A 25,684-nucleotide genomic window follows, 5' to 3' on the forward strand; every position below is an offset into this window, starting at 1 on the left:
AACTGCCATTTCCTGCAATCTAGAGCAAAAAAAAATTCCTTATATAGCTAGGTTTCCATCCAATTGGCGACAGATTTTCATGTGAATATTCTAAGATCTGCATGAAAACAATATGCACATTTTCATCAAATTGACTTGTTGCGGATAAAAGGCTGTGCTTGATTACATAGTGCACATAAAAATACCTTTTGTGGTTACATTTACCAAATTAAAAATACAAGTTAAATGGGTTTCCATCATATTTTCAACTCAACTGATAGTTCAAAAAATATACATGTTGCGTTATATAGCGAGTGTGCCCACTCTGGTATTGGCACGTGCGCTGTAGCCAACAGCTCGCAGATACAGTGCGGGTATAACCTACATTAGATTATTATGGACAAAAGAGGGATTTGTGAAACGGCAGCCAAGCATCGAATATTATGTTACCAGAATAAGACCCTCGATATTTATTGAAAGGAGCAAGCTCCTCACCGTGCACTTTCACCACCCTGTGAAGTTAATCATAACTTATTTCAATTGTAGCCTAATAAACTGTATGGTTTCCCCGACGAGTCTTAGTGAGAGAACCACACAACATATCATCGCGTGACTACATTTACTTCGATATGACGGCTATTATATAAATATTTGCGCATAAATGCATTTATTAATTTTACAGACACAAAAATATCCCACCTTGTCTAGCATATTTTGTTTCTTCGATATTTGGAAACATTAAAGACACATCCGACATGTACTAACGCATGAAACAGGTTGGATGGAAACCTGGTTTATGATGACAAATAAAGTGGTGGTGTTTTTTAAAACCGTGTTTACATAGTGGCGTAGCCTGTCCAGAAGGTTGGGCAGCGCCTGTGCTATACTTTGGGGAGAACCCTGTAATGTTTAGCACCAAAATAACACAACATTTAACACTGATATTACATCCCAAATGGCACCCTCTGCCCATGTAGTGCTCTACTTTTGATCAGGACCCAAAGAGAATAGGTTGCCATTTGGGAAACACACTAAATTCACACTTCCATTATTGTAAAACCAAATACCTGACAATACCACCATCTGATGACAGATACTAATGCCATGAATGTGCTGTACTGTAATTGTATTGCATCGACGACGGCAAACCTGAGGAAAGTTAGTAAGGTGCTGTGCATGCAACAAACACAAAACACCACTCCAATGAAACTCCTATAAAGCACCATTCAATTGAAAAAACAAACTCTTTGGTTACAGCCCAATAATATATCTCCCCCTGAAGTGTGCACTCGTTCACTACTCCCCACAAATTTAAAAGCATTGGATTGGTGTAGGCATGGGTCAGAGGGAGTTTCCATATTCCGGTCATTTTCTTTTAAATCCATGACGGGAAGTGAACAAGTGCACACTTCAGGAGAAAGGGGTTTCCACTAGACAGCACAGCCACAAAGTCAAAATGGGTTATATCGTGTATATTTTTTGGGGGGTGCTTTTTGATCTTACTTTAAGGTTAGGCATAAGGTTAGAAGTGTGGTTAGGGTTAAAATCACATTTTAAAATTGTAGAAATGGGCGGGGTTTATGACTTTGTGGCTGAGGTTACTAGTGGTGACCAGAAATGATAGATTATTAGGAGGCTACCTCTGGCTTAAATGAGTAGTATCTGAAAACATAATAATACTTTATAATATTCTGCATCACAAATAGCTCTGTCTTAGTGAGGTTTTTTCCCCCTCACTTCTTTTTGCTGGTGCATCTTCCTTATTATGAAGGTCCATTTAAAAAACAACCCCAATCAGAACAAAAAAAGAGATACTAGATACACACACGATTCTCCATGATTAACGTTCTCCTACGCCACCTTCTTCTTCCTCTTCCTTCCTTTGGAGTATCCTCGTCCGAACCAGCCTCCTTGCACTGCCCTCCCTCCACCCCGTCCCAGGGAGTCTGGTGAGCAGTCCTTCCCACCAGCGGGTGGAGCTATGAGTTTACGAGTGTAACTGTCCTCCTCGTCTGGCCTCAGCGGTGTGGCCAAGCTGAGTATAGGGTCCTCTGTCCTGATGAAGGAAGGGGAGTCAGGAACGCATCAGTGAGGGTGTTCCAGCTGGGGTGGATTCATTAGGACACACCATAGCATAACTATTTGCAACGGAAAACTTTTAGCAATAACAAGTTCAGGTATGTCCCTCCCCGTTCCAACCAGTTTGCTTCCTAGGCCCCCTGTAGCTCAGTTGGTAGAGCATGGCGTTTGCAACGCCAGGGTTGTGGGTTCGTTTCCCACAGGGGAGGCCAGTATGAAAAATGTATGCACTCACTAACTGTAAGTCGCTCTGGATAAGAGCGTCTGCTAAATGACTAAAATGTAATGTAAATGTAGTGAACACACCAGAGGTGTGTGTGTGTTTTGACAGGTCTTACTTGTTGTAGGCAGGGATCTTTAGGTTCAGGTCCTCCATAAGGAGACGCATCACGTCGTCACATTTCCCATGGATTTTCAGTGTGGCCAGGTCGTCTTTAGGTGTCCACTAAAACAAGACAGAGGTCATCATCAATCAGGCACCCTATTCCCTTCATAGTGCACTACTTTTGACCAGGGCCCATCTCTGTGGGAGAACTAAGTGAAACTGCATTGCACGATCAAGATTTAACTCTGTACCAACACAGGCTTTATTGGTTCATGTCAGTGTTTTCCAATCCTGGTCCTGGGGATCCAAAGGGGTGCAATTAAAACATTTTGTCCTAGCACTAACGTACCCGATTCAACTAATCCTAGGGACCAGGATGCTAGGGCAATGCTAGGGACCAGGATTGGGAAACACTGGTTCAAGTACTAGTAAGATGACCTGTAGATTGACGATATAGAGTTTGGGTCTCCTGTTAGCAGGTCTATTCATGCTCCATAGACAGGCATACTTCTTCAGCACCTGGTAAAGAGAGATGGAAAGATCAGTCTAACCACACTGTGATGACATAAACAACACAAAGCCACTCAATTATTTTCAACATTCACGGAACTCCCATTTTATGCACATTCAATGTCATTTCGCATTCAATGTCATTTCATTGTCCTGTGAGGTAGCAGCACTCTGTTTTAGTCTATTCATCCTGATTAGACAGACCATACCTTCAGACTTTATTGATGCTGTGTGTTAGTGCATGTTGTTGTCCTGTCCTTACCTTCAGACTGGAGCCCAGACAGAGGATAACATCAGCCCTCTCAGCAGCCTCCGATGCCCCCCTCCAGTTGAGAGGCTGCTCCAGGGTGCCCCTCTCCCCGAAATGTACGATGGTGTCCCTGAGCTCTCCCCCGCAGTGGGCACACCGCCGCCCCGTCCCGTGCCTGTGCCTCGCCGTGCGCTCCGTCACGTCAAAGAGTCGCACAAACTCCCTCACCGGGGAACAGGAAGTACACGCCTGTAAAATAAGAAATTATGTCAGTATTATAATCCAGCGAGTTCTTTAGGTGGCATCTATTGGTGTAGTATATACTGTATGTAGTGTGTGTGCCTGATGTCTGTGTGTGACCTGCCTCGATGAACATGTTGCCGTGCAGCTCAGAGAGGGTGTGTCTGGAAAGGCCGCTACGCAGGTGGAGCCCATCACAGTTCTGAGACACTACATGCTGCACCTACACCCACCCACACCAATGCCAACACACACATTGGAAATGGTCATACAGACACCTCGAAACCTTTCCAATGTCTGAGGAAGCTACAAGCACAAGGTCCCTGACGACACACACAACTAGCTCACTGACCATGTTCTCCTCATGCAGCGTCCTGATACACATGTGTGTAAGAGTAGGTTCTGCTTCACTCAGGTCTGACGAGCTAGAGAGGGAGAGAGGGAGAGAGAGAAATGACTTAAGTACATGCAGTATGATGAAGTTGCCATCTTGTTGACTTAATTACATGCAGTATGATGAAGTTGCCATCTTGTTGACTTAATTACATGCAGTATGATGAAGTTGCCATCTTGTTGACTTAATTACATGCAGTTTGATGAAGTTGCCATCTTGTTGACTTAATTACATGCAGTTTGATGAAGTTGCCATCTTGTGTACTCCAGCCTGTCTCACCTGACAGCTCTGCCCTTCTGTAGCTGTGTCCAAACCCCATTTGGTCCCCTGTAGTCTGGGATGGACGCTGCCTGCAATACATGACACAGAAACATATCCCCCTTGTCATGATGGGTGGCAGGTAGCCTAGCCAATTGGGCCAGTAACCAGAAGGTCGCTGGTTCGAAGCTCCGAGCCAACTAGGTGAAAATCTGTCGATGTGCCCTTGAGCAAGGCACTTAAACCTAATAGCTCCTGAAAGTCGAATAAGGTGTGCTACCTCTGGAATAGTTCAAATACATGGAAAGTCTGGGGGTCCCCAAGGAGAGGTTTGAAAAAGGCTACATGAGTGCACACCGTAGAAAAAAAGAGTTTAGTTTTGGACAAGTTCAGGTTAGTCCCTCCCCTGTTTCAGCCATTTGGTTCCTGTGAAATACACCCCAGATCTGTTTGTGCTCTTGCCAACTCCATTGCTGTTTGGTATGACAATGCGTTGACATGATAGCATAAATAAACTGGCACTTAGACTAGTGGAACACAGCCATGGTGTGAAATACGGAGCCCCAGTATTTACCGTGCTGATCCCGGCCCCAGTGTAGATCACCAGGTGTTGAGCCTGTCTGACTGCCTCAGCCAACTGTCCCACTTTACACCTCAGGTCCTCTGTTTCATCAGATACCTACAACAGCACAAAGACAGAGAGAGACATAAAGCAAATTCCATGCTAATAGTCATCCTCCACATTGCATCTCTCCTAGCCTGGTGTTTCAGGTCAGTAAAGACAAGGAGAGAGAGAGCGCCACTTAGACCATGTTATTGGTAGCCTGGGTGCCAGTCTGTTTCTGCCCTCGTGCCAACTTCTTATGGAATTGTCATGCCATGTTTGGCGTGACAAGCAGTTGGAAAGATAGCCCAAACAGATCTGGGACCAGGCTATGTTATTGGGCAGTTATAAAGACACGTCAATAACCAGACCTCTTCTTGCTTCCTCTTTAGAACGTTCCTGCGGACCTGCCGCGAGCACAGTTCCTGTACCGTGTCCTGGTGCAGAAGTAGATCCGCAGACTCCTCCTGTGTCCGCTCACTCTCCTGCTTCTTCAGGATCTTAGCTACCTGGAGCAGAGGGGATGATAGATAATTAGATGTTAAAAAGTGTATCAAGCATCCCAGAGTAGGAGTGCTGATCTAGGATCAGGTCCCAACCTGTCCGTGTGATCTAATAGGGAAAACGGATCCTAAATCAACACTCCTACTTGGTGAAGCTTTATATGGGCCCTGAACATTTCGGTAGTCATTGTCAGCTGCTTATTTTACATTGAGAATGACGCAAAGGAAGACAATAGCTACTAACTTTTGAATACATGAAATGGGCAATATCTACTCTTGACAATGTCACTCGGTACGAACACTGTCCCAGTTTTATCCAAAGCTCTCAACATTGTTAAACGTTACAATGCATTGCAAGAAGTGTTGTTATTTTGCAAGCCAACGGTGTTGCTTGCTAGCCGGCTAGCATAACATCTAGCTAGCTTGTAAACAGTGGACTAAACAAATCTCCAATGTCTCTCCTCCCTGACCAGTTTGAAAGTCTTCCGCTGGATTTCCCGTTGCAGTATTTTAGCCTTCTCGTTAGCCTTCCTCTCATCCCGAGAAGACGCGCCAGTGTCTGGTTCATCTTCCATTCTCACAGACGTGGAAATTAGAAATGTTTTCAAAACAAAATCACACTGCTAGAAAAACCAACGACAGCTATAAACGGATGTCGTCGAATAGGCCAAATGTAGCTTTCGAAAAAACAGCGCCAACTGCCGTTCTCACAATGTAAAGGTTACCAGAACTCTGAAATTAATTTCTAAACTATACCAAACAAAAATATAAACGCAACATGTAAAGTGTTGTTCACATGTTTCATAAGCTGAAACAAAAGATCCCAAACATTTTCCATATGCACAAAAAGCTTATTTCCCTCAAATGTTGTGCATAAATTTGTTTACATCCCTGTTAGTGAGCATTTCTCCTTTGCCAAGATAATCCATCCACCTGATAGGTGTGGCATATCAAGAAGCTGATTAAACAGCATGATCATTACGCAGGTGCACCTTGTGCTGGGGACAATAAAAGGCCACTCTAAAATGTGCAGTTTTGTCACACAACACAATGCCACAGATGTCTCAAGTTTTGAAGGAGCGCGCAATTGGAATGCTGACTGCAGGAATGTCCACCAGAGCTGTTGCCAGAAAATTGAATGTTCATTTCTCTACCATAAGCCACCCCCAACGTCGTTTTAGAGAATTTGGCTGTATGTCCAACTGGCCTCACAACCGCAGACCACGTGTAACCATGCCAGCCCAGGACCTCCACATCCGGCTTCTTCACCTGCAGCATCGTCTGAGACCAGCCACCCAGACAGCTGATGAAACTGAGGAGTATTTATGTTTGTAATAAAGTCCTTTTGTGGGGAAAAACTAATTCTGATTGGCTGGGCCTGGCTCCCAAGTGGGTGGGCAGTCATGTGAAATCCAGATTAGGGCCTAATGAATTTATTTCAATTGACTGATTTCCTTACATGAATTGTAACTCAGTAAAATCGTTGAAATTGTTGAATGTTATGTTTATATTTTTGTTCAGTTTACAATCAAACTTCAGGATTTGACTGGGGAAAAAAATAAAACCTGACAAGTAAATTTTTTATAAAAACATTTATTAAAAACCACATAAATAAATACCAAATAATTTAGAACAAAAACAGTAGGAAAGAAGAACACTCAGAACAGACCTTAAAAAACAGACTTGAGTTTTCTGGCCTTTGGTTGCATTGCTATGCCAATACTGTACCAAAAACAGGTATACCAAATATAAATAGTATAGAATGTGTAAAACTAACATATTACAAACGCTGTGTCCAAAAACAAGTCCTGAGGTCCTGTGGTAAGAATAGATTGTCACATACAGTATGTAGTAGATAAGATGCATTTGAATGCAGTGAGTTGTGCCTTTGTAGTATACAATCAAGTTAAAATACAATACTTTCCAGATGTACACTGGTTAGCAAGAAACACTATGGATGCAACCCAAATGGCACCCCATTTCCTTTATAGTGCACTACTATTGACCAGGGACCATAGGGGCGTATCGTTTTAGGGCTACGTGAGATGGATTGTGTGTGTGTGTGTGTATCTTTTTAGGTATCAACAGTATTCATTTCCACTAACGAATACGAACATTAACTTGTCCAATAAGAAACGCTTGTTTTCGTTCTCCGGTGCAAAACGTTTCGCTACGGCGTGCCAAAACTTAACACGACCCAGTTCCCGGTCCAGTAGACCATCTTCACCGAGGTCTGCGGGACGGGGTGGTCTTGGGGACCCTTTGAGGGTTGGGTCGAAAAGACCCACGTGTCTGCTTCACAACGTTCTCCTCTGCCCCAGCCAGAGGGCCCTTCTGGCCAGCTACAACCCCAGCTCCAGTCCCCCTCTGCGTCCTGATGGGAGGAGAAGAGGAATAGGTTTATTGGTGAGACAGAGACGGTAGGTCTCTTTTACTTGTATCAGTAGTCACTAGCTGTGCTGTACTAGCTTGGGTAGAAGTATGGCTCTTTATAACCAAACATGTTATTAACACAACTCTAACCTTAGCCCCCTTAACCCTGAACTCAGAACATACAAGTCATACACTCACTGTCTTGCTCAGCAGCTCTGACAATGTCTGTTTTCTATACAATAACTATCTAGTCTAGTGACATTTTATCTGACAGGACTCACATCAAGACTCCTCTCTTCCTCTCTAGGACTTTCTGTGTAGCAGCAGACAGAGAACTCTTCCCCCTGGTCGACCCTGTTTCCCCAGTCTGTGGACAGAAACACACACACACGCAGTTAGATACACAAACACTCATTCATTTTTCTCTCTCACACACACACACACACCCAGGTAGTTACCTTGCGTTTCATCTCCCTCTCCCTGGCCAGCTGTCTGTCCCAGCTGATGATCTGCATCCTGTCTCCAGCTGACACACAGAAGAAGATGTCCTGGACCTCATAACGCGCCGAGCGGAGCTGGAACAAGACACCACTCCCGAGTATTAGTCTGTCTGTGTGTGTGTCTGTGTGTAGACAGAGAGACAGTGTGTGTATGTGTGTGTAGAGACTGTTGTGCGTGCCAGAGTGTGTGTGTGTGTGTGTATGTGTGTGTGTATAGAGACTGTTGTGCGTGCCAGAGTGTGTGTGTGTGTGTGTGTGGGGGTAGATAGTGAGACAGAGTGTGTGTGTAGAGACTGTTGTGCGTGCCAGTGTGTGTGTGTGTGTGTGTATGTGTGTGTGTATAGAGACTGTTGTGCGTGCCAGAGTGTGTGTGTGTGTTAGTTAACCTGCAGTGTGACTCTCTCCAGCAGCACCAGGTCTTGTCTCCCAGGGCTCTGGGGCTGGAAGGCCTGCAGGAACTGCTGCGTGTCCTGAGGGAGGGGACAACACACACACAGTCATACACACAGCAAAAATACATTAAACACACATCCTAAATCACATCTTCCATAAATCCCATGATGGGCTGTGTGTGTGTGTGTGTGTGCGTGCGTGTGTAAATGTGTGTGTGTGCATGACTGTGTGTGTCACCTTGATGGTAAGTAGCAGCTGTCCCACTCTCTCTGTGCGTAGGAGCCTCCTGGTTAGGTAGCCCTTCACTGCTGCTGCCACCAGGGGGCGGTAACACACAGACAGACACCTGGAAGACTGAGGAGAGAGGAGGGGAGAGAGGAGAGAGGAGGGGGTGGTGAGAGAGGAGAGGAGAGAGGAGGGGGTTGGGGAGAGAGGAGAGGAGAGAGAGAGGAGAGAGGAGGGGGTTGGGGAGAGAGGAGAGGAGAGAAGAGAGGAGAGAGGAGGGGGTTGGGGAGAGAGGAGAGAGTAGGGGGTTGGGGAGAGAGGAGAGAGGAGAGAGAGGAGAGGGGTGGGGAGAGAGGAGGAGAGAGAGGAGAGAGGAGGAGAGAGAGGAGAAAGGAGGAGGGTGGGGAGAGAGGAGAAAGGAGGAGGGTGGGGAGAGAGGAGAAAGGAGGAGGGTGGGGAGAGAGGAGAGAGGAGGGGGGTGGGGAGAGAGGAGGGGGGTGGGGGAGAGAGGAGGGGGTGAGGAGAGAGGAGAGAGGATGGGGTTGGGGAGAGGGAGAGAGGAGGGGTGGGGAGAGAGGGAGAGGATGGGGTTGGGAGAGAGGAGAGAGGAGGGGTGGGGAGAGAGGAGAGAGGAGGGGTGGGGAGAGAGGGAGAGAGGAGGGAGAGAGGAGGGGTGGGGAGAGAGGAGAGGAGGAGGGGAGAGAGGAGGGGATGGGGAGAGAGGAGGGAGGAGGAGAGGAGGTGGTGGGGAGAGGGAGAGAGAGAGGGAGAGAGAGAGGAATACTAATTCCGTCAATGACAACCAATTAATTTCCTACCCAGGTCCTTTCAACTGTTGGCCAACTGTAGCTGTAGCCCCCCCCCCCCCCCCCACACCCTGACCTGAATAATCCTACAACTAACTGTTGTGCTCCTCACTTGTTGACTATAAACTGATGATCCAAATATAGAAACTAAGTCAGTCAGGTGGGAATTAAATGTACCTGTGGGGGGGAGTCTGGGTCTGAAAGGAGGGAGGAGAGGTTATCTGGAAGGGGGGATCCTGGAAAGGGGGAGAACAGAGGGATGGAGAGGGGGATGGAGGACAGAGGGATGGAAGAGAGGGGGAGGAGGGAGGTCGTGTTGTCCTCTAGACGTGAGCTGGATGTGGGGCAGGAGGACACAGGGAAGGACAAACTCTGGAGTAGCTGGTAACGTATGGCCAGCATCTGACAGACAGCAGAGAGGGGAGGGGGGAAGGAGAGAGAGGAGGTGAGAGAGAGGGATGAGAGCGAGGACCATTAGCAGCGGCGCTCAGCGCGACTATCTGGCACTTAACCAGCACCCCTCATGAATTAAACTAATGTTCCTCTCCTTTTCTGTATCACATCCCCCTCTCCCTCCCTCCCTCCTTCCATCCCAGTTACCCTACATCCCTCCATCTCTCTATCCACGGCCCAGCTAACCTCCTTTTACAGGCAACACATCATCAATGATGGAGGGAGGGGGAAAGAAGAAGACCTGACAAAGGTCTCATAATTAAACAGCTTGTTAATGATGGTGTTGTTGAAGCTATGAGACACTTAAATGAATGGGGCAAGGACACACAGAGGGGGAAATACAAGGATGCCAGCTAATGTGTTGGTTGTCCTTGGGTTTAAGACACACACACACACACACACACACACACACACACACACACACACACACACACACACACACACACACACACACACACACACACACACACACACACACACACACACACACACACACACACACACACACAGTGAGGTAGCCAAACTCAGCCAGCCTTCCTCTTACAGCTCCAATGAAACATTTATAGTAGAATCACTCCCTGGTCCTTAAAACTGGAGGAGGAGAGTTTCAAGGTCCCTTATAATGGGCATATGTCTGCAGTCTGCACAAGCTGTGTGTGTGTGTGTGTGTGTGTGTGAGTGAGGATGTAATTTAGCCAAGGAGCCAGCTGAGATCCCCATCTCTCTTTTGAGGAACATTAAGGTTGATGTAACAGCACAAGCTGGGGCTTTTTAAGAATCCGAGAACTAGAGAGAGAAAGACAGAGGGAGGGAGAGAGAAGAAAGAGGGAGAGAGAAAGAGAGAGGGAGGGAGAGAGACAGAGGGAGGGAGAGAGAAGAAAGAGGGAGAGAGAAAGAGAGAGGGAGGGAGAGAGACAGAGGGAGGGAGAGAGAAGAAAGAGGGAGAGAGAAAGAAGAAAGAGGGAGAGAGAAAGACAGAGGGAGGAAGAGAGAAGAAAGAGGGAGAGAGAGAAGAAAGAGGGAGAGAGAAGAAAGAGGGAGAGAGAAAGAAGAAAGAGGGAGAGAGAAAGACAGAGGGAGGAAGAGAGAAGAAAGAGGGAGAGAGAAAGACAGAGGGAGGAAGAGAGAAGAAAGAGGGAGAGAGAGAAGAAAGAGGGAGAGAGAAGAAAGAGGGAGAGAGAAAGAAGAAAGAGGGAGAGAGAAAGACAGAGGGAGGAAGAGAGAAGAAAGAGGGAGAGAGAAGAAAGAGGGAGAGAGAAAGAGAGAGGGAGGGAGAGAGACAGAGGGAGGGAGAGAGAAGAAAGAGGGAGAGAGAAAGACAGAGGGAGGGAGAGGATTTGAGAGAGAGGGAGTGAAGCAGGCAGGGAGGGATACAGGTGCCAGCTAGATGGGTTTTATAGGTGACCTTGGTTAGATTTCACAGTTATTGGAGTTGCTAGTGTAGTGGTCATATTGCGTTCCAGCGGTCTCACTCACCTGGAGTAGTTGTTGCTGCTGTTTCCTCTATTGTTTAGAGGTCAGGGTTGGGGTCAATTCCCTTTTAATTCTGGTCAATTCAGGAAGTACACTGAAATTCCAATGACCAATTCTCTTCAAAGCTTTTCAATGAGGAGATGTGGAATTGGAATTTGGTTTACTTTCTGAATTGACTGGATTTGAAATGGGATTGACCCCAAACCTGTTAGAGGTTGTATTGTGGTTAGTATTGTAGCTATAGTAGTAATATAGTAGCTGTATTGTGGTCATATTGAGGTCATATTGAGGTGGGGGTCAGCGGTCTCTCTCACCTGCAGTAGTTGTTGCTGCTGTCTCCTCTGCTCCTCCTTCAGGGCTCTGATCTGGGCTGCATGGGTCAGCTCCAGATGGACCTGCTGGTTCTCCTGACTGGAACAGGATCCCACCTGCTGGTTCTCCTGACTGGAACAGGATCGCACCTGCTGGTTCTCCTGACTGGAACAGGATCGCACCTGCTGGTTCTCCTGACTGGAACAGGATCGCACCTGCTGGTTCTCCTGACTGGAACAGGATCGCACCTGCTGGTTCTCCTGACTGGAACAGGATCGCACCTGCTGGTTCTCCTGACTGGAACAGGATCCCACCTGCTGGTTCTCCTGACTGGAACAGGATCGCACCTGCTGGTTCTCCTGACTGGAACAGGATCGCACCTGCTGGTTCTCCTGACTGGAACAGGATCCCACCTGCTGGTTCTCCTGACTGGAACAGGATCCCACCTGCTGGTTCTCCTGACTGGAACAGGATCGCACCTGCTGGTTCTCCTGACTGGAACAGGATCGCACCTGCTGGTTCTCCTGACTGGAACAGGATCCCACCTGCTGGTTCTCCTGACCGTGCGACCGCACCGCAGCTAGGAGGGAGGGGTAACAGTCAGACATGAAGGGCTAGCTAGGGGTCTGATTTGGATTATATAGAGTTATGGATTGACAAACATTTGTCTTGCACTTGTTGCCTTTATAATTAATGAATAAATAGCATTAACTTCTTATTTGAGTTTGGAGCCACTGAATGTTATATAATGGATTGAGAAAATATTGAATGAATATGAAATTTGAGATGACAGCCATTGCTATCTGAATTTCTGTATCTCTAACTCTGTACCTCAGACAGGAAGATATCCTAACATACTCACATATAATCTAAATCCACTGTGGACATAGGCTGGCCTACCTTTAGGAGTACTGGAGTGAGGCCTGACCATCACTGCTCTTCGTCCTCCTCCTCTTCCCCCGTTCTCCTCTGTTGTGTGCATGACCAGTCTACGTTTGGCCCTTGACGCCCCTCCCTGACCAACTTCTCCATTCTCAGGGGTCAGCTGCTTCCCCGCGGGGTCATGACCTTTCAACGACCCCTCTGACCCTGACCCTCCCTGGAGCCAGAGCCCTGAGGGCGTGTCCACGTCATACGATTGGTTGATGGACAGGAAGTCGGCGTGGTCCTCCGGATCACTCTTCCACTCCATTGGCTGGCGCTGGTTGTTTCTGGCGTCTGAGAGGACGGAGGAAGTTGTTTTGTGTGATGCCGGAATCTTGATGACGTCCTTCAGAACCTCGATGACTTCCGACGGAACCTTGATGACATCATATGGAACCTTCCGGAACACGTCAGGAACTCTCATCTTCTGAGTGAGGGAGGTGACTTGGCGCGCTGCAAGAGGCTGCTGCTGGCGACCATCTTGTCTTTTGTAACCCGTTGTAACACTGATCTCCACCTCCTTGACCAATGGAGGTACGCTGTCACACCACTGGACTCTACAGGGGACCACCACCATCTTATCAGCTGACCTCACACCGCCACCCCCTCTTCCTTTGTCACTGTCAGTAAGGTTACTCTCTGTCTGACTCTCAGGTGTATGGTGGTCTATGTATTTGTGCGGCGGGTCCATGGTAAGGTTACTACTATTATCAGTCTGACTGTTGTTGTGCGTCTGGTTCCCTGTTGTCTGTAAGGCCTGGCTGTCAGGTGTATGATAGTCCCTGTATTGGTATTGTTGGTCTATATTATCAGTCTGGCTGCTGTTGTGTGTCTGGTGGTTCCCTGGTGTCTCTGTGAGCGTGGACTCCAGGTCTGAGATCAGTGCTTTGAGGCTGGACAGGTTCAGCTCCAGCTGGGCTATCTGTTCCGCCTGGTCTGAGCTCCTACCCATAGGTGTTGGAACACCCCTGGCCACTACAGGAGCTATAGGAGCAATAAAGCCTTGTGATATACCACCCCAAGCCACTAGGGTCGCTCTATGAAGATGACTTTGGTCCCAAGCATCATTCTTTCCCAGCCCAGTCCCCGACCCCACCTCGTTGTCTACATTCAAAGGTGTGTTTACCAGGATCTGCCTCTTGGGGGTGCCACCTCCTCCTCCACTGTTTCCTTTACTCTTACAGCGGATAGGGCTCATACTAAACTGGGGGGTAGGGACGGTCTGGAACCTATTTCCCCCCAGAGAGGAAGGCCTTGGCAGGGTAGAGCTCTTCTCCCTGACTAGGTAGAATGATTCCTGGGTTATGGAGGCATCGGCTGAGATAGGATGTGGAAGGTTGTCCATTAGTGTTGACGGTGCTGCTGTGACGTCTGGTGAGAGGTGTAGCTGGATGTCTTGGGCTGCCGATCCAGCGTCAATGTCCACTCCTGGGGGAGATTGGGTTTGGGTGTCTCCTCCTAGACCAACCAAATGTGTAGGGCCATTTCCAGCCTCCAATTCCTTCATTATTCCTTTGTGACATACTTTTTCGTTGAGTCCCATTCTTTCCACAATACTAGACCTCTCCTTCTCCTCACGTTGAACCCACGCTTCCTTAGGGAATATCTCCAGTGGTGGCGGTCCGGAAAACTGGACTCCCATTCCCAGATGATCCTTCCTCCCATCCCAGTCCCGGGTTTTCAATCCCTCCGCCACCCCTCTCCCTAACTGGGGGAACTCATCATTCTCCTTGTCTGAGAAACTGATCTCCTCCTCCATCTTCTGGTGTGTCGAGGCCTCCTGGGTCCTAAAATAAAATACAACTAAATATCATTTAAATTGCATATAAAATCACAACACACTTTACAGTAAAAACATTCAAATGAAGGAGATAAAAAAACAGAAGACAATAAAAGAGATGAATACAAAAAAGACGTCTAAAATAAAAGGAAAACCACTGATGAAAAGACAGACTAAAAGGTGGATTTTCAAATGGGATTTAAAAACCTCTAATGTGTCTGCCCCACTTACCTGAAAAAAGAACTTACAGGAGTCAATAAAACAGATGAATAACATAACATAAAACTCTTACCTTACAGGACAAGTAGAGGCCTTGGCCTGGTTCTTCAGCTGACGCTGCCGTCTCCGGTGCTCCTGGGACTTCTTCAGCAGGGTCTGGAGGCTGAGGCGGTACGGCCCTGCCAGTGGTTCCGATTCCGGGTCCAAGTCTACATCTCCAGTCTGGGTCTTTGGTTCTGGCTGGTTCCTCCCTGGTTTGGGGCGTTCCAAAGCTGCCTGGGATTTCTTTAGAAGAGTCTGGAGGCTGAGCCGGTATGGTCCCTCCTGTGGGTCCAGGTCTAAGTCTGACGCCTGGTTCTGATCTGGTTTGCAGAGGTCCGGTGTCGAGGCCTCAGTATGAGGACATGTCACTACAATCTTGGGATCAGGACGGTCTGATAGTGATAATGAGGCTTGATGCTGGGGGGAAATTACATCAACATTAGTAGTACTACACTCCTTCTTTCCTGGATGACTTGCTATGAGGTCTTCTACAGGACATGTGATATTGTTGCTCTGTAGAGGCGATGTCACCAACGCTTCCTCTAAATAGTCTGGTATGACGTCATTACACCAGGACGACGTCACACTCGCTTCCTCTACAGGGCGACCAGTTATGAGGTCATCGTCACACGGGGACGACCCCTCCTCCAGATCTTCAGCATCAACGGGGGGATGGCTGATGATATTACATGCCTTGGTTGTGTTTGTATCGGAGGTGTTCTGTAGGAAAAATCCCCCCGTTCCAACTGGTGTCCCCTCCTCAGGCCCTGATATAATGCTCTCCCCAGCCTCGGTCCGACTCAAGACACAGGTGGCCTCCATGTTTTCATACGTCACGTACCCCGAAGACTGGTGGCTTATGTCAGCTGGAGGATCCACGGTTGGTCTTCCTAACCCCAGGTCCTCCTCCAGAACACACCCAACATTGGTGGTCCTATCCTGGTCATACAAGAGTCTCTCCCTGGTCCGGGTCTCTGTTTGCGGGGCAAGCCGGTTGGTGTGTGTGGTTGCCTCTCTAGAGAGAGAAGGTGTCGTTGGGTCACAGACCAGCTTACCTAGGAAGGTGTCCCTCACAGTGGTGGTGTTATGGAGAGTTGGAAGGACAGTGGTGGTGTTATGGAGAGTTGGAAGGTGCCTCACAGTGGTGGCGTTATGGAGAGTTGGAAGGTGATTTGTTGTGAAGGCGCCGTAGGCTGTTGACGTCATGGGAGGACCTTGGACGAGGATGCCTGCTTTCCCATCATGCATGACGGTTCGGGTTGGTGGGGAGGACGACCCCGGCAAGCTGTCCTTGGTTTCGGTGACATCATCATTCTGCGACGCTAGAACCTGGCAAACGTTGCTGTGGTGGAGGTTGGTAGTTTTGGCTGCCGTTAGTCTTGGTTCACCCTGAAAGAACTCCTCCAGTGTTGGTGCTGGTTCACCCTGAAAGAACTCCTCCAGTGTTAGGCCTGGTTCACCCTGAAAGAACTCCTCCAGTGTTAGGCCTGGTTCACCCTGAAAGAACTCCTCCAGTGTTGGTGCTCGTCTCAGCTAGAATACCAGACAGAAAACAAATAAAAAACACATATTACCATAACAACAGGCAAATGAAAACAATCATAACTAAAAACAAATATTTCCCTTGATGACTTTCTAACCCCACCACCCCTTCCCTAATTGGAGTAAACTAGTGAACAACAATGCTTAGGCCTCTACTTCCAGCTTATACATACTATATAGATTTTATGGACACAGTCAATTTTACAATAATTCTATTTTGTTTGTTTTTACTCCTGAACTTCCTCTACCCTCAACCTCTCCGATCATTTTCATGATGTCCATCCGGTTTGCTTCTATATGCCATATCTTTCTAATTGTGCTCTTTCACAAAAGCTCTCAACCTATAACCTATATACTTATTATGGACACAGTATGCTTACATGATTAGTTATCATAACTTTGTTAGGAAATAAAGACACACTTTTCACCTTATAGGCTAGGCAATACAGTAAGTTAGCTGAAGTAGCAGGTGCACACAATTAAATTCTATGGGACCGTTTCCCAGCCTCGTCCTGCACAAAAAAATTAGTCTCCAATAATGTTAATCTGCGTCCGGGAAACCAGCCCTATATGACTTAAAATTCATGTGGATTTACCTGAACACTGTGTAGAATGTTCTGAACATAGGACATCCTAGGATCAGAAGGCTGAGTCTTCCTTCTATCCGTCATCCTATTGGCTGCCTCTCTGTGTCTCTGCATCTCTTCTCTCTGCACTCCTGTGAGCTGGGAGTGGGAACACACAGTCAGACTTTGATTACGTCCCAAATGGCACCCTATTCCCTTTACTGTACACTACTTTTGACCAGGACCCATAGGGCTTTTTTGGGGGGAATAGGGTGCCATTTGGGACTCAAATCTTTGTCTTGCCATGAGAGGCCCCTCTTAATAATGATAGATATCATTAGTCAGGACCCAAAATAGAAAGTAATATGCATATACCATATAGTCGCAGCAAAGCCCTTGCTAACAATTATTTTAACAGTAGGTTCTCATATTTAAGACTATAAATACCTAACGTTAGCTAGCCTGGGTGCCAGTCTTCTCTGCTCTTTCCAACTCCGTATGGAATCGTCATGCAAAAAGACTGGTTCACAGGCTAACATATAACTAGCTCCATCATTCCTCACAGGCATCATACCATGTAACATGTAAGTGGTGATATGTAACCTTAGTGATATCCACAGAGCTATACAACAACAAAAAGCCTTACCAATGGAGGAAGGATGGGTGAGCCATGGAAACGGATTGCTGATGATCCGTGGCGAGTACATTCCAGTGTTCGGCGTTGGTTCTTGTTGTGGTTGCTATGCCTGCTTTTCAGTTCGTAATGTCGGCGTTGTATGAACTTTTCATAGTCCTCCATTCTGTAACAAAACGATGTGTTTCGTTAATTCGATATTAGAGCACGGCATTATTTGATGATCACGAAATAACGATAGTTTTTTTTTTAACCAGTTGTTTGCTAATCTAGCTAACTAGCAGCTAACGTTATCTAGAAAGTTAGCTAACGGCCAACTAATCATTCAACAAAATAGCGCCAACTTTATCAAACAACACAAAGTTAAATTAATAGAATGTAAAGTTTACAAACAGTCGTAAAAATATTGCTTAACGAATGCCTTTAAAACTTTTAAATTAAACGAATTTGCAAGAGAGATCATCTGTGTTTACATTTTACCCGCCTCCTCGAGACAACAAACTGACAGTTTGGAGGAAACTGTCATGGCGTCTACAATTCACGTCATGGAATTTTACGTCAGGTGGATTTGGATTCAAGATCGAACACAATACTAACTCCGAGTCCCACTTTCTAAGTACGTCTATAATGTCATGAGTTAACCTATATATTGTGTATATTAGCGATAATTAGTTGTATTGTCTTGATATTACTGTATTACAAGTGCTAGTTGGCAAACATGTGAAACGGCTGAAACAGTACTCCGGTCCGTATTTTACAACTCTCCAGGTATTTTTGATGGACTAATCTTCTGTCTGAGATTTGCTCCTGCCACCTACAGACGCTACTGGCTAATAGGTTGAGTAAACAAAATATGGTTCATTATGAGGACAGTAATACAACAGTAGAAAAACTACATCCAGAGATCTTTATGTTTATTGGTAGCACGTCCATTGGACCACTGATAATGAATTGCCGGATCAGCAAAATAAATGCTGATTTTAGGATTTATGGACATGATTCTACCCTATGGTAAACGTCCATTGTAATATACATTTTATGTGTATTTGTTTGTTTGTTTCTATTCTATATAGTGCTGCATAAAGTATATGTCCATGTAAGGTCGATGGATCAACATATGCTATGCATGATGTTACCCTATTTTTCTTGTATAAACAGGAGCCCATGGGTTGTAACGCATGTAGGCCTATTAGCCTATCTAAAACACAAATTGAATGCATAAATCACTATTCAAGCGTTACTCACGTAATTAAGAGGTCACAAATGGTCATGTGAACAGGGAGAGGAGGATGGAGGGAGAGAAAGATGGAGGGAGGGAGGGGTCAGATAAATGGAAGGTCCCCAAGAACACAGTGGCCTCCATCATTCTTACATTGAAGAAGTTTGGAACCACCAAGACTCTTCCTAGAGCTGGCCGCCCGGCCAAATTGAGCAATCGGGGAAGAAGGGCCTTGGTCAGGGAGGTGACCAAGAACCCGATGGTCACTCTGATAGAGCTCCAGAGTTCCTCTGTGGAGATGGGAAAACCTTCCAGAAGGACAACAATCTTTGCAGCACTCCACCAATCAGGCCTTTATGGTAGAGTGGCCAGACAGAAGCCACTCACTCCTCAGTAGAAGGCACATGACAGCCCGTTTGGAGTTTGCCAAAAGGCACCTAAAGATTCTCCGGTCTGATGAAACCAAGGTTGAACTCTTTGGCCTGAATGCCAAGCATCACGTCTGGAGGAAACCTATGGTGAAGCATGGTGGTGGCAGCATCATTCTGTGGGGATGTTTTTCAGCGGCAGGGACTGGGAGACTAGTCAGGATCGAGGGAAAGATGAAGGGAGAAAAGTACAGAGAGATCCTTGATGAAAACCTCCTCCAGTGCGCTCAGGACCTCAGACTGGGGCGAAGGTTCACCTTCCAACAGGACAACGACACTAAGCACACAGCCAAGACAACGCAGGAGTAGCTTCGGGACAAGTCTCTGAATGTCCTTGAGTGGCCCAGCCAGAGCCCGGATTTGAACCCGATCAAACATCTCTGGAGAGACCTGAAAATAGCTGTGCAGCGACGCTCCCCATCCAACCTGACAGAGCTGGAGAGGATCTGCAGAGAAGAATGGGAGAAACTTCCCAAATAGCTCGAGGCTGTAAGCACTGCCAAGGGTGCTTCAACAAAGTACTCATTAAAGGGTCTGAATACTTATGTAAATGTGATATTTAAGGGGGAAAAAACTATTTAATAAATTTTAGAATAAGGCTGTAATGTAACAAAATGTGGAAAGACTCAAGGGGTCTGAATACTTTCCAAATGCACTGTATGGCCGTATACAGTATAGAGAGATAAACCAGGTCTAGATCAGCAACTGAGGCCTCTGTCCTGTTTTACTAATATCTGGGCCAGAAATACGTCCACCCCTGAGAGGTTACTGGAATTAGGTCATCCTCCCAGTCGCCCCACTGTTAACTGGATTCCACTGGAAAGAGAAATTGTGGTTTTGTTTGTGTCCCAAATGGCACCCTATTTCCTATATAGTGCACTACTTTTGACACCAACGTTGAAGGGCGGCAGGTAGCTTAGTGGTTAAGAGCGTAGTGCCAGTAACCGAAAGGTCGCTGGTTCTAATCCCCGAGCCGACTATGTGAAAAATCTGTCGATGTGCCCTTGAGCAAGGCACTTAACCCTAATTGCTCCTGTAAATCGCTCTGGATAAGAGCGTCTGCTAAATGAAAAAATAAATAAAATAATGCCTTATCAGATCATCAGGCAGACTCCAATACTGTAATAATATAAAGCAACAGAATAGACTATAAAATGTACCTAGGACTTGAAGAAGTCTTCAATTTGACTGACTAGAAAGCCTTATTTCAGGCATCATCATATAGTCACATTATAGCCTATAGCCTGGTCCCAGATCAGTTTGTGCAGTCTTTGCCAACTCCTATGGTCATTGTCATGCCTGTCTGTTGGCTCATGGCTCATACATGTGGTCCTCTGTAGCTCAATTGGTAGAGCATGGTGCTTGTAATGCCAGGGTAGTGGGTTCGATCCCCGGGACCACCCATACGTAAAAATGTATGCACGCATGACTGTAAGTCGCTTTGGACAAAAGCGTCTGCTACATGGCATATTATTATTATTATACAGCCCAAACTGATCTGGAATCAGGCTACTTAACTATGGAACAATAAGGGAAGATACAGTTGGTCCTTTTCAAATTGTGTTTATTGGTCATATACAAAATAAAGTCAACTGTTTATCAACAAACAATACAGTATGTACATCAATAAATTAAAGGATCGATGACAAAACAGTTAATTTCCATGGTTACCAATACATCAGCATTACTTATCTACAAATAGCAAAAAAAGTACAGTAATTTAGTTATTCACTAATAAATACTTACAATTAAATGGACTCACTGTCACATTTGGGTGTTTCCCCCATACAAAGTACTGTGACACTGTAATATAATCATGTATTACACCCCATACAGAACATTTTACAAAACACAGATTTTTTTATTTTTATGTCCAGGTAATTTGTTACTAATCATTCCCATATTCACAAACTCTACTACTTGTTTTTATAGCTTTTCACTGATCATTGTATACTTTGGAGACACACACAGGTTGTGTCCCAAATGACACCTAATTGCCTTTATAGTGCACTACTTTTGACCAGGGCCCTGGGGCTGTAGTGGAAAGTAGTGCTACTATATAGGGAATAGGGTGTCATTAGGGAGGCACAGACAGAAACACCCCTGAGTCATATAGTCATATGCTCACCACTCGACCCAACATGTGGTGTGTTATAGGGAGGGGAGGGGAGGGGAGGGGAGGGGAGGGGAGGGGAGGGGAGGGGGGGGGAGCAACAAAATAAAATAAAATAAGAGAGCGAGAGAGCGAATAGACCATGATCATATCTGAGCTATAGGTTTCTCATATCAATACTTTATAGCAGTACAATAAATACATTTAATCGGATAACAAATGGTGTGTGTGTGTGTGTATACGTTTTTAACTATACTTGTGGGGATCAGAAGTCTCCACAAGAATAGTAAACAAACACAAATATTGTTAGTCCCCACAAGGTCAAATGCTATTTCTAGGGGGTTTATGGTTAAGGTTAGAATTAGTGGTAGGGTTTCATTAGGTTTAGGGTTAGGGTTAGGTTTTGGGGTTAGGGAAAATAGGATTTTGAATGGGACTGAATTGTGTGTCCCCACAAAGATAGTTATACAAGACTGTGTGTGTGTGTGTGTGTGTGTGTGTATGGTGTGTGTGTATGTACGCATGCTTGTGTGTATGCGTGCCAGTTTGGGAGAGGGGGCTGAGGAATCCAGTGGGTTAGCCTGTAATGTCCTCCAGAAGTTAAAACTTAATGAAAGCAGTTTGGACTTTATTGGCTGACAATGCTCCTTATATGAAGGAACACAGATTATTAGGTTTTGTTTGGCTCGTCTGAGCAACCCAGTGAGGATGTGCGTAATAACACAATTTTAGAGTTGATCAATTGAGATTTGACTATGATCACGTATAGATAGTTATATAGATAAGCACTTTGTATAAAATATATTGACCTCAGTCACACTCTACCTGCAGTTTATTAAGCTGACGACCAACCACGACATCACTACTCCTCTAGCTCTTCTAGATCCGCCTCCTTCCTGAAGCCCCACCCAGTTTTTGCATATAGACATTCACTTGACAACAGTCACCACGACAACATACATGTGCGCTCGACAACGAGAGGAGGAACAAATCAACAAAACAACGAAAACTAAACAAACTGAACTAATATAACTGCCACTTTTTCCTTCTCGTTATCTCATTTGAATATATTAACATTTTTCTCCAAAAAACCTTTAACTCATTGCTCACAGAATGTTGAAACGCCACAGCACTTGCCACAGTCAAAAGTAGAATAACAACATCAGAAGTTACAAAAGCAAATGGGGGGTGGGGGGGTGGGAAAGAGATTACGAGGGCCAAAAACTCCATCAGAACAATTTCACAGATCACCAGTCAAACAATATATTTTTTCCCATTTAAAAAGAGAATAAAAATATATTTTTTTACATATATCACATACATACAGTACATACATCTAAATGCCAGATGTGTGAGTTTCAATGTTAAATAGATAAGGAAAGGGTTCTTTCTTATCAAACCTTTTCAGTCGAGATTTGCAGCACTCTGTACTTTCTCGGTTGATCAAACCCGCAGATGGGTTATCAGTGCAACCATTCCTGTGGCTTTAACTGTTTTTGTACTTTTAACACCTTCTTTCCTCCTTCCTTCCTCCCCCCTTTCCTCCTTCCTTCCTCCCCCCTTTCCTCCTTCCTTCCTCCCCCCTTCCTCCCCCCTTTCCTCCCCCCTTCCTCCCCCCTTTCCTCCTTCCTTCCTCCCCCCTTTCCTCCCCATTTAGCTACTGTGTGAAGAGAGAGAGAGAACAGAGCATTCCCATCTACTGCACAGCAGTAACTTCCATTGTAAGCCTATGGCAGGGTTTCCCCCACACTATTATGAAGGTTCCGGCGGGCCGCCAAAGCAAAACATACTTAATATTGTCTAGTTTTATAAGGGTGATTATAAAACCATGTGCAAATTGATCATTTGTACTCTAGGAGTTGCAGATAATTCAACTAACTACCCAAATAACACAAGAACCTACGTGGGTAAAACTGGACAGGAGAAAACGCAGTAACAAACTTCATGTCTGTGGGAAAACCCTGCTTTTAGACAGACCAAACCATACCTGGCCCACATAATTATATAGAACAGTAGAATGGACATTGGCATCCTAGCAACATGACTGAAAAATCAGCCATCTCGGTCAGGGAAACTTTCATTCTATAATTCTTGAATGACAGGATTTCTATGACCCGGCCCCTATATAAACAGATAGCAATAACCCATTGTATTTGTTCCTTAAGACAACAGTGCAGACAACAGTGTTACTTCCCTGGCATTCACAGAATAGGATAAACAAACAAACGAAAACATCGACAATGAAGTCTGCATTAAATATATCCATATATAGAAATTACATACAGAGAGAAGAAAATAATTATATAAATCACGTCACAAAAAGATAACTTATTCAAAGAGTACGGGTGATGTAATTGTAGGCCCATATACCATTCTATACGCCCTTGCAGTAGTTTGGGTATCCTAGGAAATGGTGCATCTTCTAGTGGTCCTCAGTAGCTCAGCTGGTAGAGCACGGCGCTTGTAACGCCAAGGTAGTGGGTTCGATCCCCGGGACCACCCATACACAAAAAAATAATAATGTATGCACGCATGACTGTAAGTCGCTTTGGATAAAAGCGTCTGCTAAATGGCATATTATTATTATTATTCTACCCAATATCTTTACTCTCCCAGTTTATTTAACTCATTTGGAATATTCAGGCTTGAATACATTTAGACGTTTTATTGAGTTGCTGAATATACAGTTCCTATTCAGAGAGACTTTGTAATTGATGTAATACATGTTTATAACACATTAATAACACGTGTATTAAGTATTAATAAACATTGTCAATTAATACAACCACCACTACTACATAAGGATATAGGCTGAGCATAGGTACCTTCGATTACATCACCCTCTTTAAATTAAAACAGCATCACATATCCATAACAACAACATAGTGAACAATAATATTATCATTACCTCGTCACGTACTGTACATTACAACGTCACACCACCACGCGCTAGCCTCACGGTCACCATAACAACCAAACGCGCCTAGTCACTAGAAAAACAAACCGATCAACTTCAATAGTTAAGCCACTTTTGGTACAATTGCAAAACAGAGGAGATATCAAACAGGTTTTAACCTTGATTATTTTTTAAAGGTATTTTATAAATAATGTAAAGATACTCTATGTAATTTATAAAATTCAAGATGTGACCATATGTAGACAAAGAATCCTTTGAAGAACACGTAACGTCACTCACACTGATAACTTTATGGTATAGCTTGTGAGAATTACACCCAACTAACAGATTGGACAGTCCACTATTTAAAAAACTGAAAATAAAAATTATTTTCAAATAATTATTTTGACAGTTGGCCATGTCAACAAAATACCTCATAGTCATAGTAACGTTAGTATGTTATTGCCATTCCCCCCCCAAAAAATAAATAAAAAATCTAACAATAAATTAGAAAAACATTCAAATTGACCTTATTTAAATTCTAGAAATCTTTCAGTAAAATGTTGATTTTTCAGTTAGTTTTTGAATAAAGGAATTGCCTAGTCACATACAGTGCTTTGCAAAAGTATTCATCCCCCTTGGCATTAATTCCTATTTTGTTGCATTACAATCTGTAATTTAAATTGATTTTTATTTGGATTTCATGTAATGGACATACATAAAATAGTCCAAATTGGTGAAGTGAAATGAAAAAAATAAATAACGGAAAAGTGGTGCGTGCATATGTATTCACCCCCTTTGCTATGAAGCCCCTAAATAAGATCTGGTGCAACCAATTACCTTCAGAAGTCACATAATTAGTTAAATAAAGTCCACCTGTGTGCAATCTAAGTGTCACATGATCTCAGTATATATACACACCTGTTCTGAAAGGCCCCAGAGTCTGCAACACCACTAAGCAAGGGGCACCACCAAGCAAGCGGCACCATGAAGACCAAGGAGCTCTCCAAACAGGTCAGGGACAAAGTTGTGGAGAAGTACAGATCAGGGTTGGGTTATAAAAAAATATCTGAAACTTTGAACATCCCACGGAGCACCATTAAATCCATTATTTAAAAATGGAAAGAATATGGCACCACAAAAAACCTGCCAAGAGAGGGCCGCCCACCAAAACTCACGGACCAGGCAAGGAGGGCATTAATCAGAGGCAACAAAGAGACCAAATATAACCCTGAAGGAGCTGCAAAGCTCCACAGCAGAGATTGGAGTATCTGTCCATAGGACCACTTTAAGCCATACACTCCACAGAGCTGGGCTTTACGGAAGAGTGGCCAGAAAAAAGCCGTTGCAGCTGTAATTGCTGCAAAAGGTGGCTCTACAAAGTATTGACTTTGGGGGGGTGAATAGTTATGCATGCTCAAGTTCTGTTTTTTTGTCTTATTTCTTGTTTGTTTCACCCCCAAAAATATTTTGCATCTTCAAAGTGCGTTGTGTAAATCAAAGGATACAAAACCCCCCAAAATCAATTTTAATTCCAGGTTGTAAGGCAACAAAATTGGAAAAATGCCAAGGGGGGTGAATACTTTCGCAAGCCACTGTAAGCACGTGTCAGTCAATGTAATCCCGATAGCTAATACTACAGTA

At 45.0% G+C, this 25,684-nt stretch overlaps 3 protein-coding genes across 4 annotated transcripts; all 3 read right to left on the reverse strand.

The window, feature by feature from the left end:
* Positions 1-390: 390 nt before the first annotated feature.
* sirt7 (sirtuin 7) lies at positions 391-5,833 on the reverse strand. Its single transcript, XM_084195374.1, has 10 exons — positions 5,613-5,833; positions 5,011-5,148; positions 4,610-4,714; positions 4,057-4,127; positions 3,736-3,808; positions 3,508-3,606; positions 3,156-3,392; positions 2,822-2,902; positions 2,397-2,503; positions 391-2,035 (listed from the first exon to the last, which is right to left on the reverse strand). Exons 1-10 carry the CDS (start codon positions 5,715-5,717, stop codon positions 1,831-1,833), a joined length of 1,221 nt encoding a protein of 406 aa, XP_084051500.1. The 5' UTR covers positions 5,718-5,833; the 3' UTR covers positions 391-1,830.
* An 893-nt stretch (positions 5,834-6,726) lies between these two features.
* LOC311120799 (uncharacterized protein) lies at positions 6,727-15,768 on the reverse strand. Of its 2 annotated transcripts, XM_084195376.1 has the most exons (9): positions 14,674-15,768; positions 12,578-14,388; positions 11,680-12,257; positions 9,617-9,841; positions 8,646-8,762; positions 8,402-8,485; positions 7,974-8,090; positions 7,797-7,882; positions 6,727-7,516 (listed from the first exon to the last, which is right to left on the reverse strand). In XM_084195376.1, the coding sequence occupies exons 1-9, from the start codon at positions 15,462-15,464 to the stop codon at positions 7,366-7,368; spliced, it is 3,960 nt and encodes a 1,319-aa protein (XP_084051502.1). In that variant the 5' UTR covers positions 15,465-15,768; the 3' UTR covers positions 6,727-7,365. The 2 variants fall into 2 exon arrangements, with proteins under 2 accessions (XP_084051502.1, XP_084051503.1); XM_084195377.1 differs by lacking the exons at positions 6,727-7,516; positions 7,797-7,882; positions 7,974-8,090; ... (1 more) ...; positions 8,646-8,762; positions 9,617-9,841 and adding an exon at positions 10,379-10,678.
* Positions 15,586-17,871, reverse strand: LOC311120795 (uncharacterized protein; the record flags this gene model as incomplete). Its single annotated transcript, XM_084195371.1, has 5 exons — positions 17,858-17,871; positions 17,397-17,550; positions 16,781-16,909; positions 15,783-16,175; positions 15,586-15,657 (listed from the first exon to the last, which is right to left on the reverse strand). Exons 2-5 carry the CDS (start codon positions 17,547-17,549, stop codon positions 15,586-15,588), a joined length of 747 nt encoding a protein of 248 aa, XP_084051497.1. The 5' UTR covers position 17,550; positions 17,858-17,871.
* Between the last annotated feature and the right edge of the window lie 7,813 nt (positions 17,872-25,684).

This window comes from Coregonus lavaretus (assembly GCF_964263955.1).
Source record: "Coregonus lavaretus genome assembly, contig: HAP1_SCAFFOLD_666, whole genome shotgun sequence".
Lineage (NCBI taxonomy): Eukaryota > Metazoa > Chordata > Actinopteri > Salmoniformes > Salmonidae > Coregonus > Coregonus lavaretus.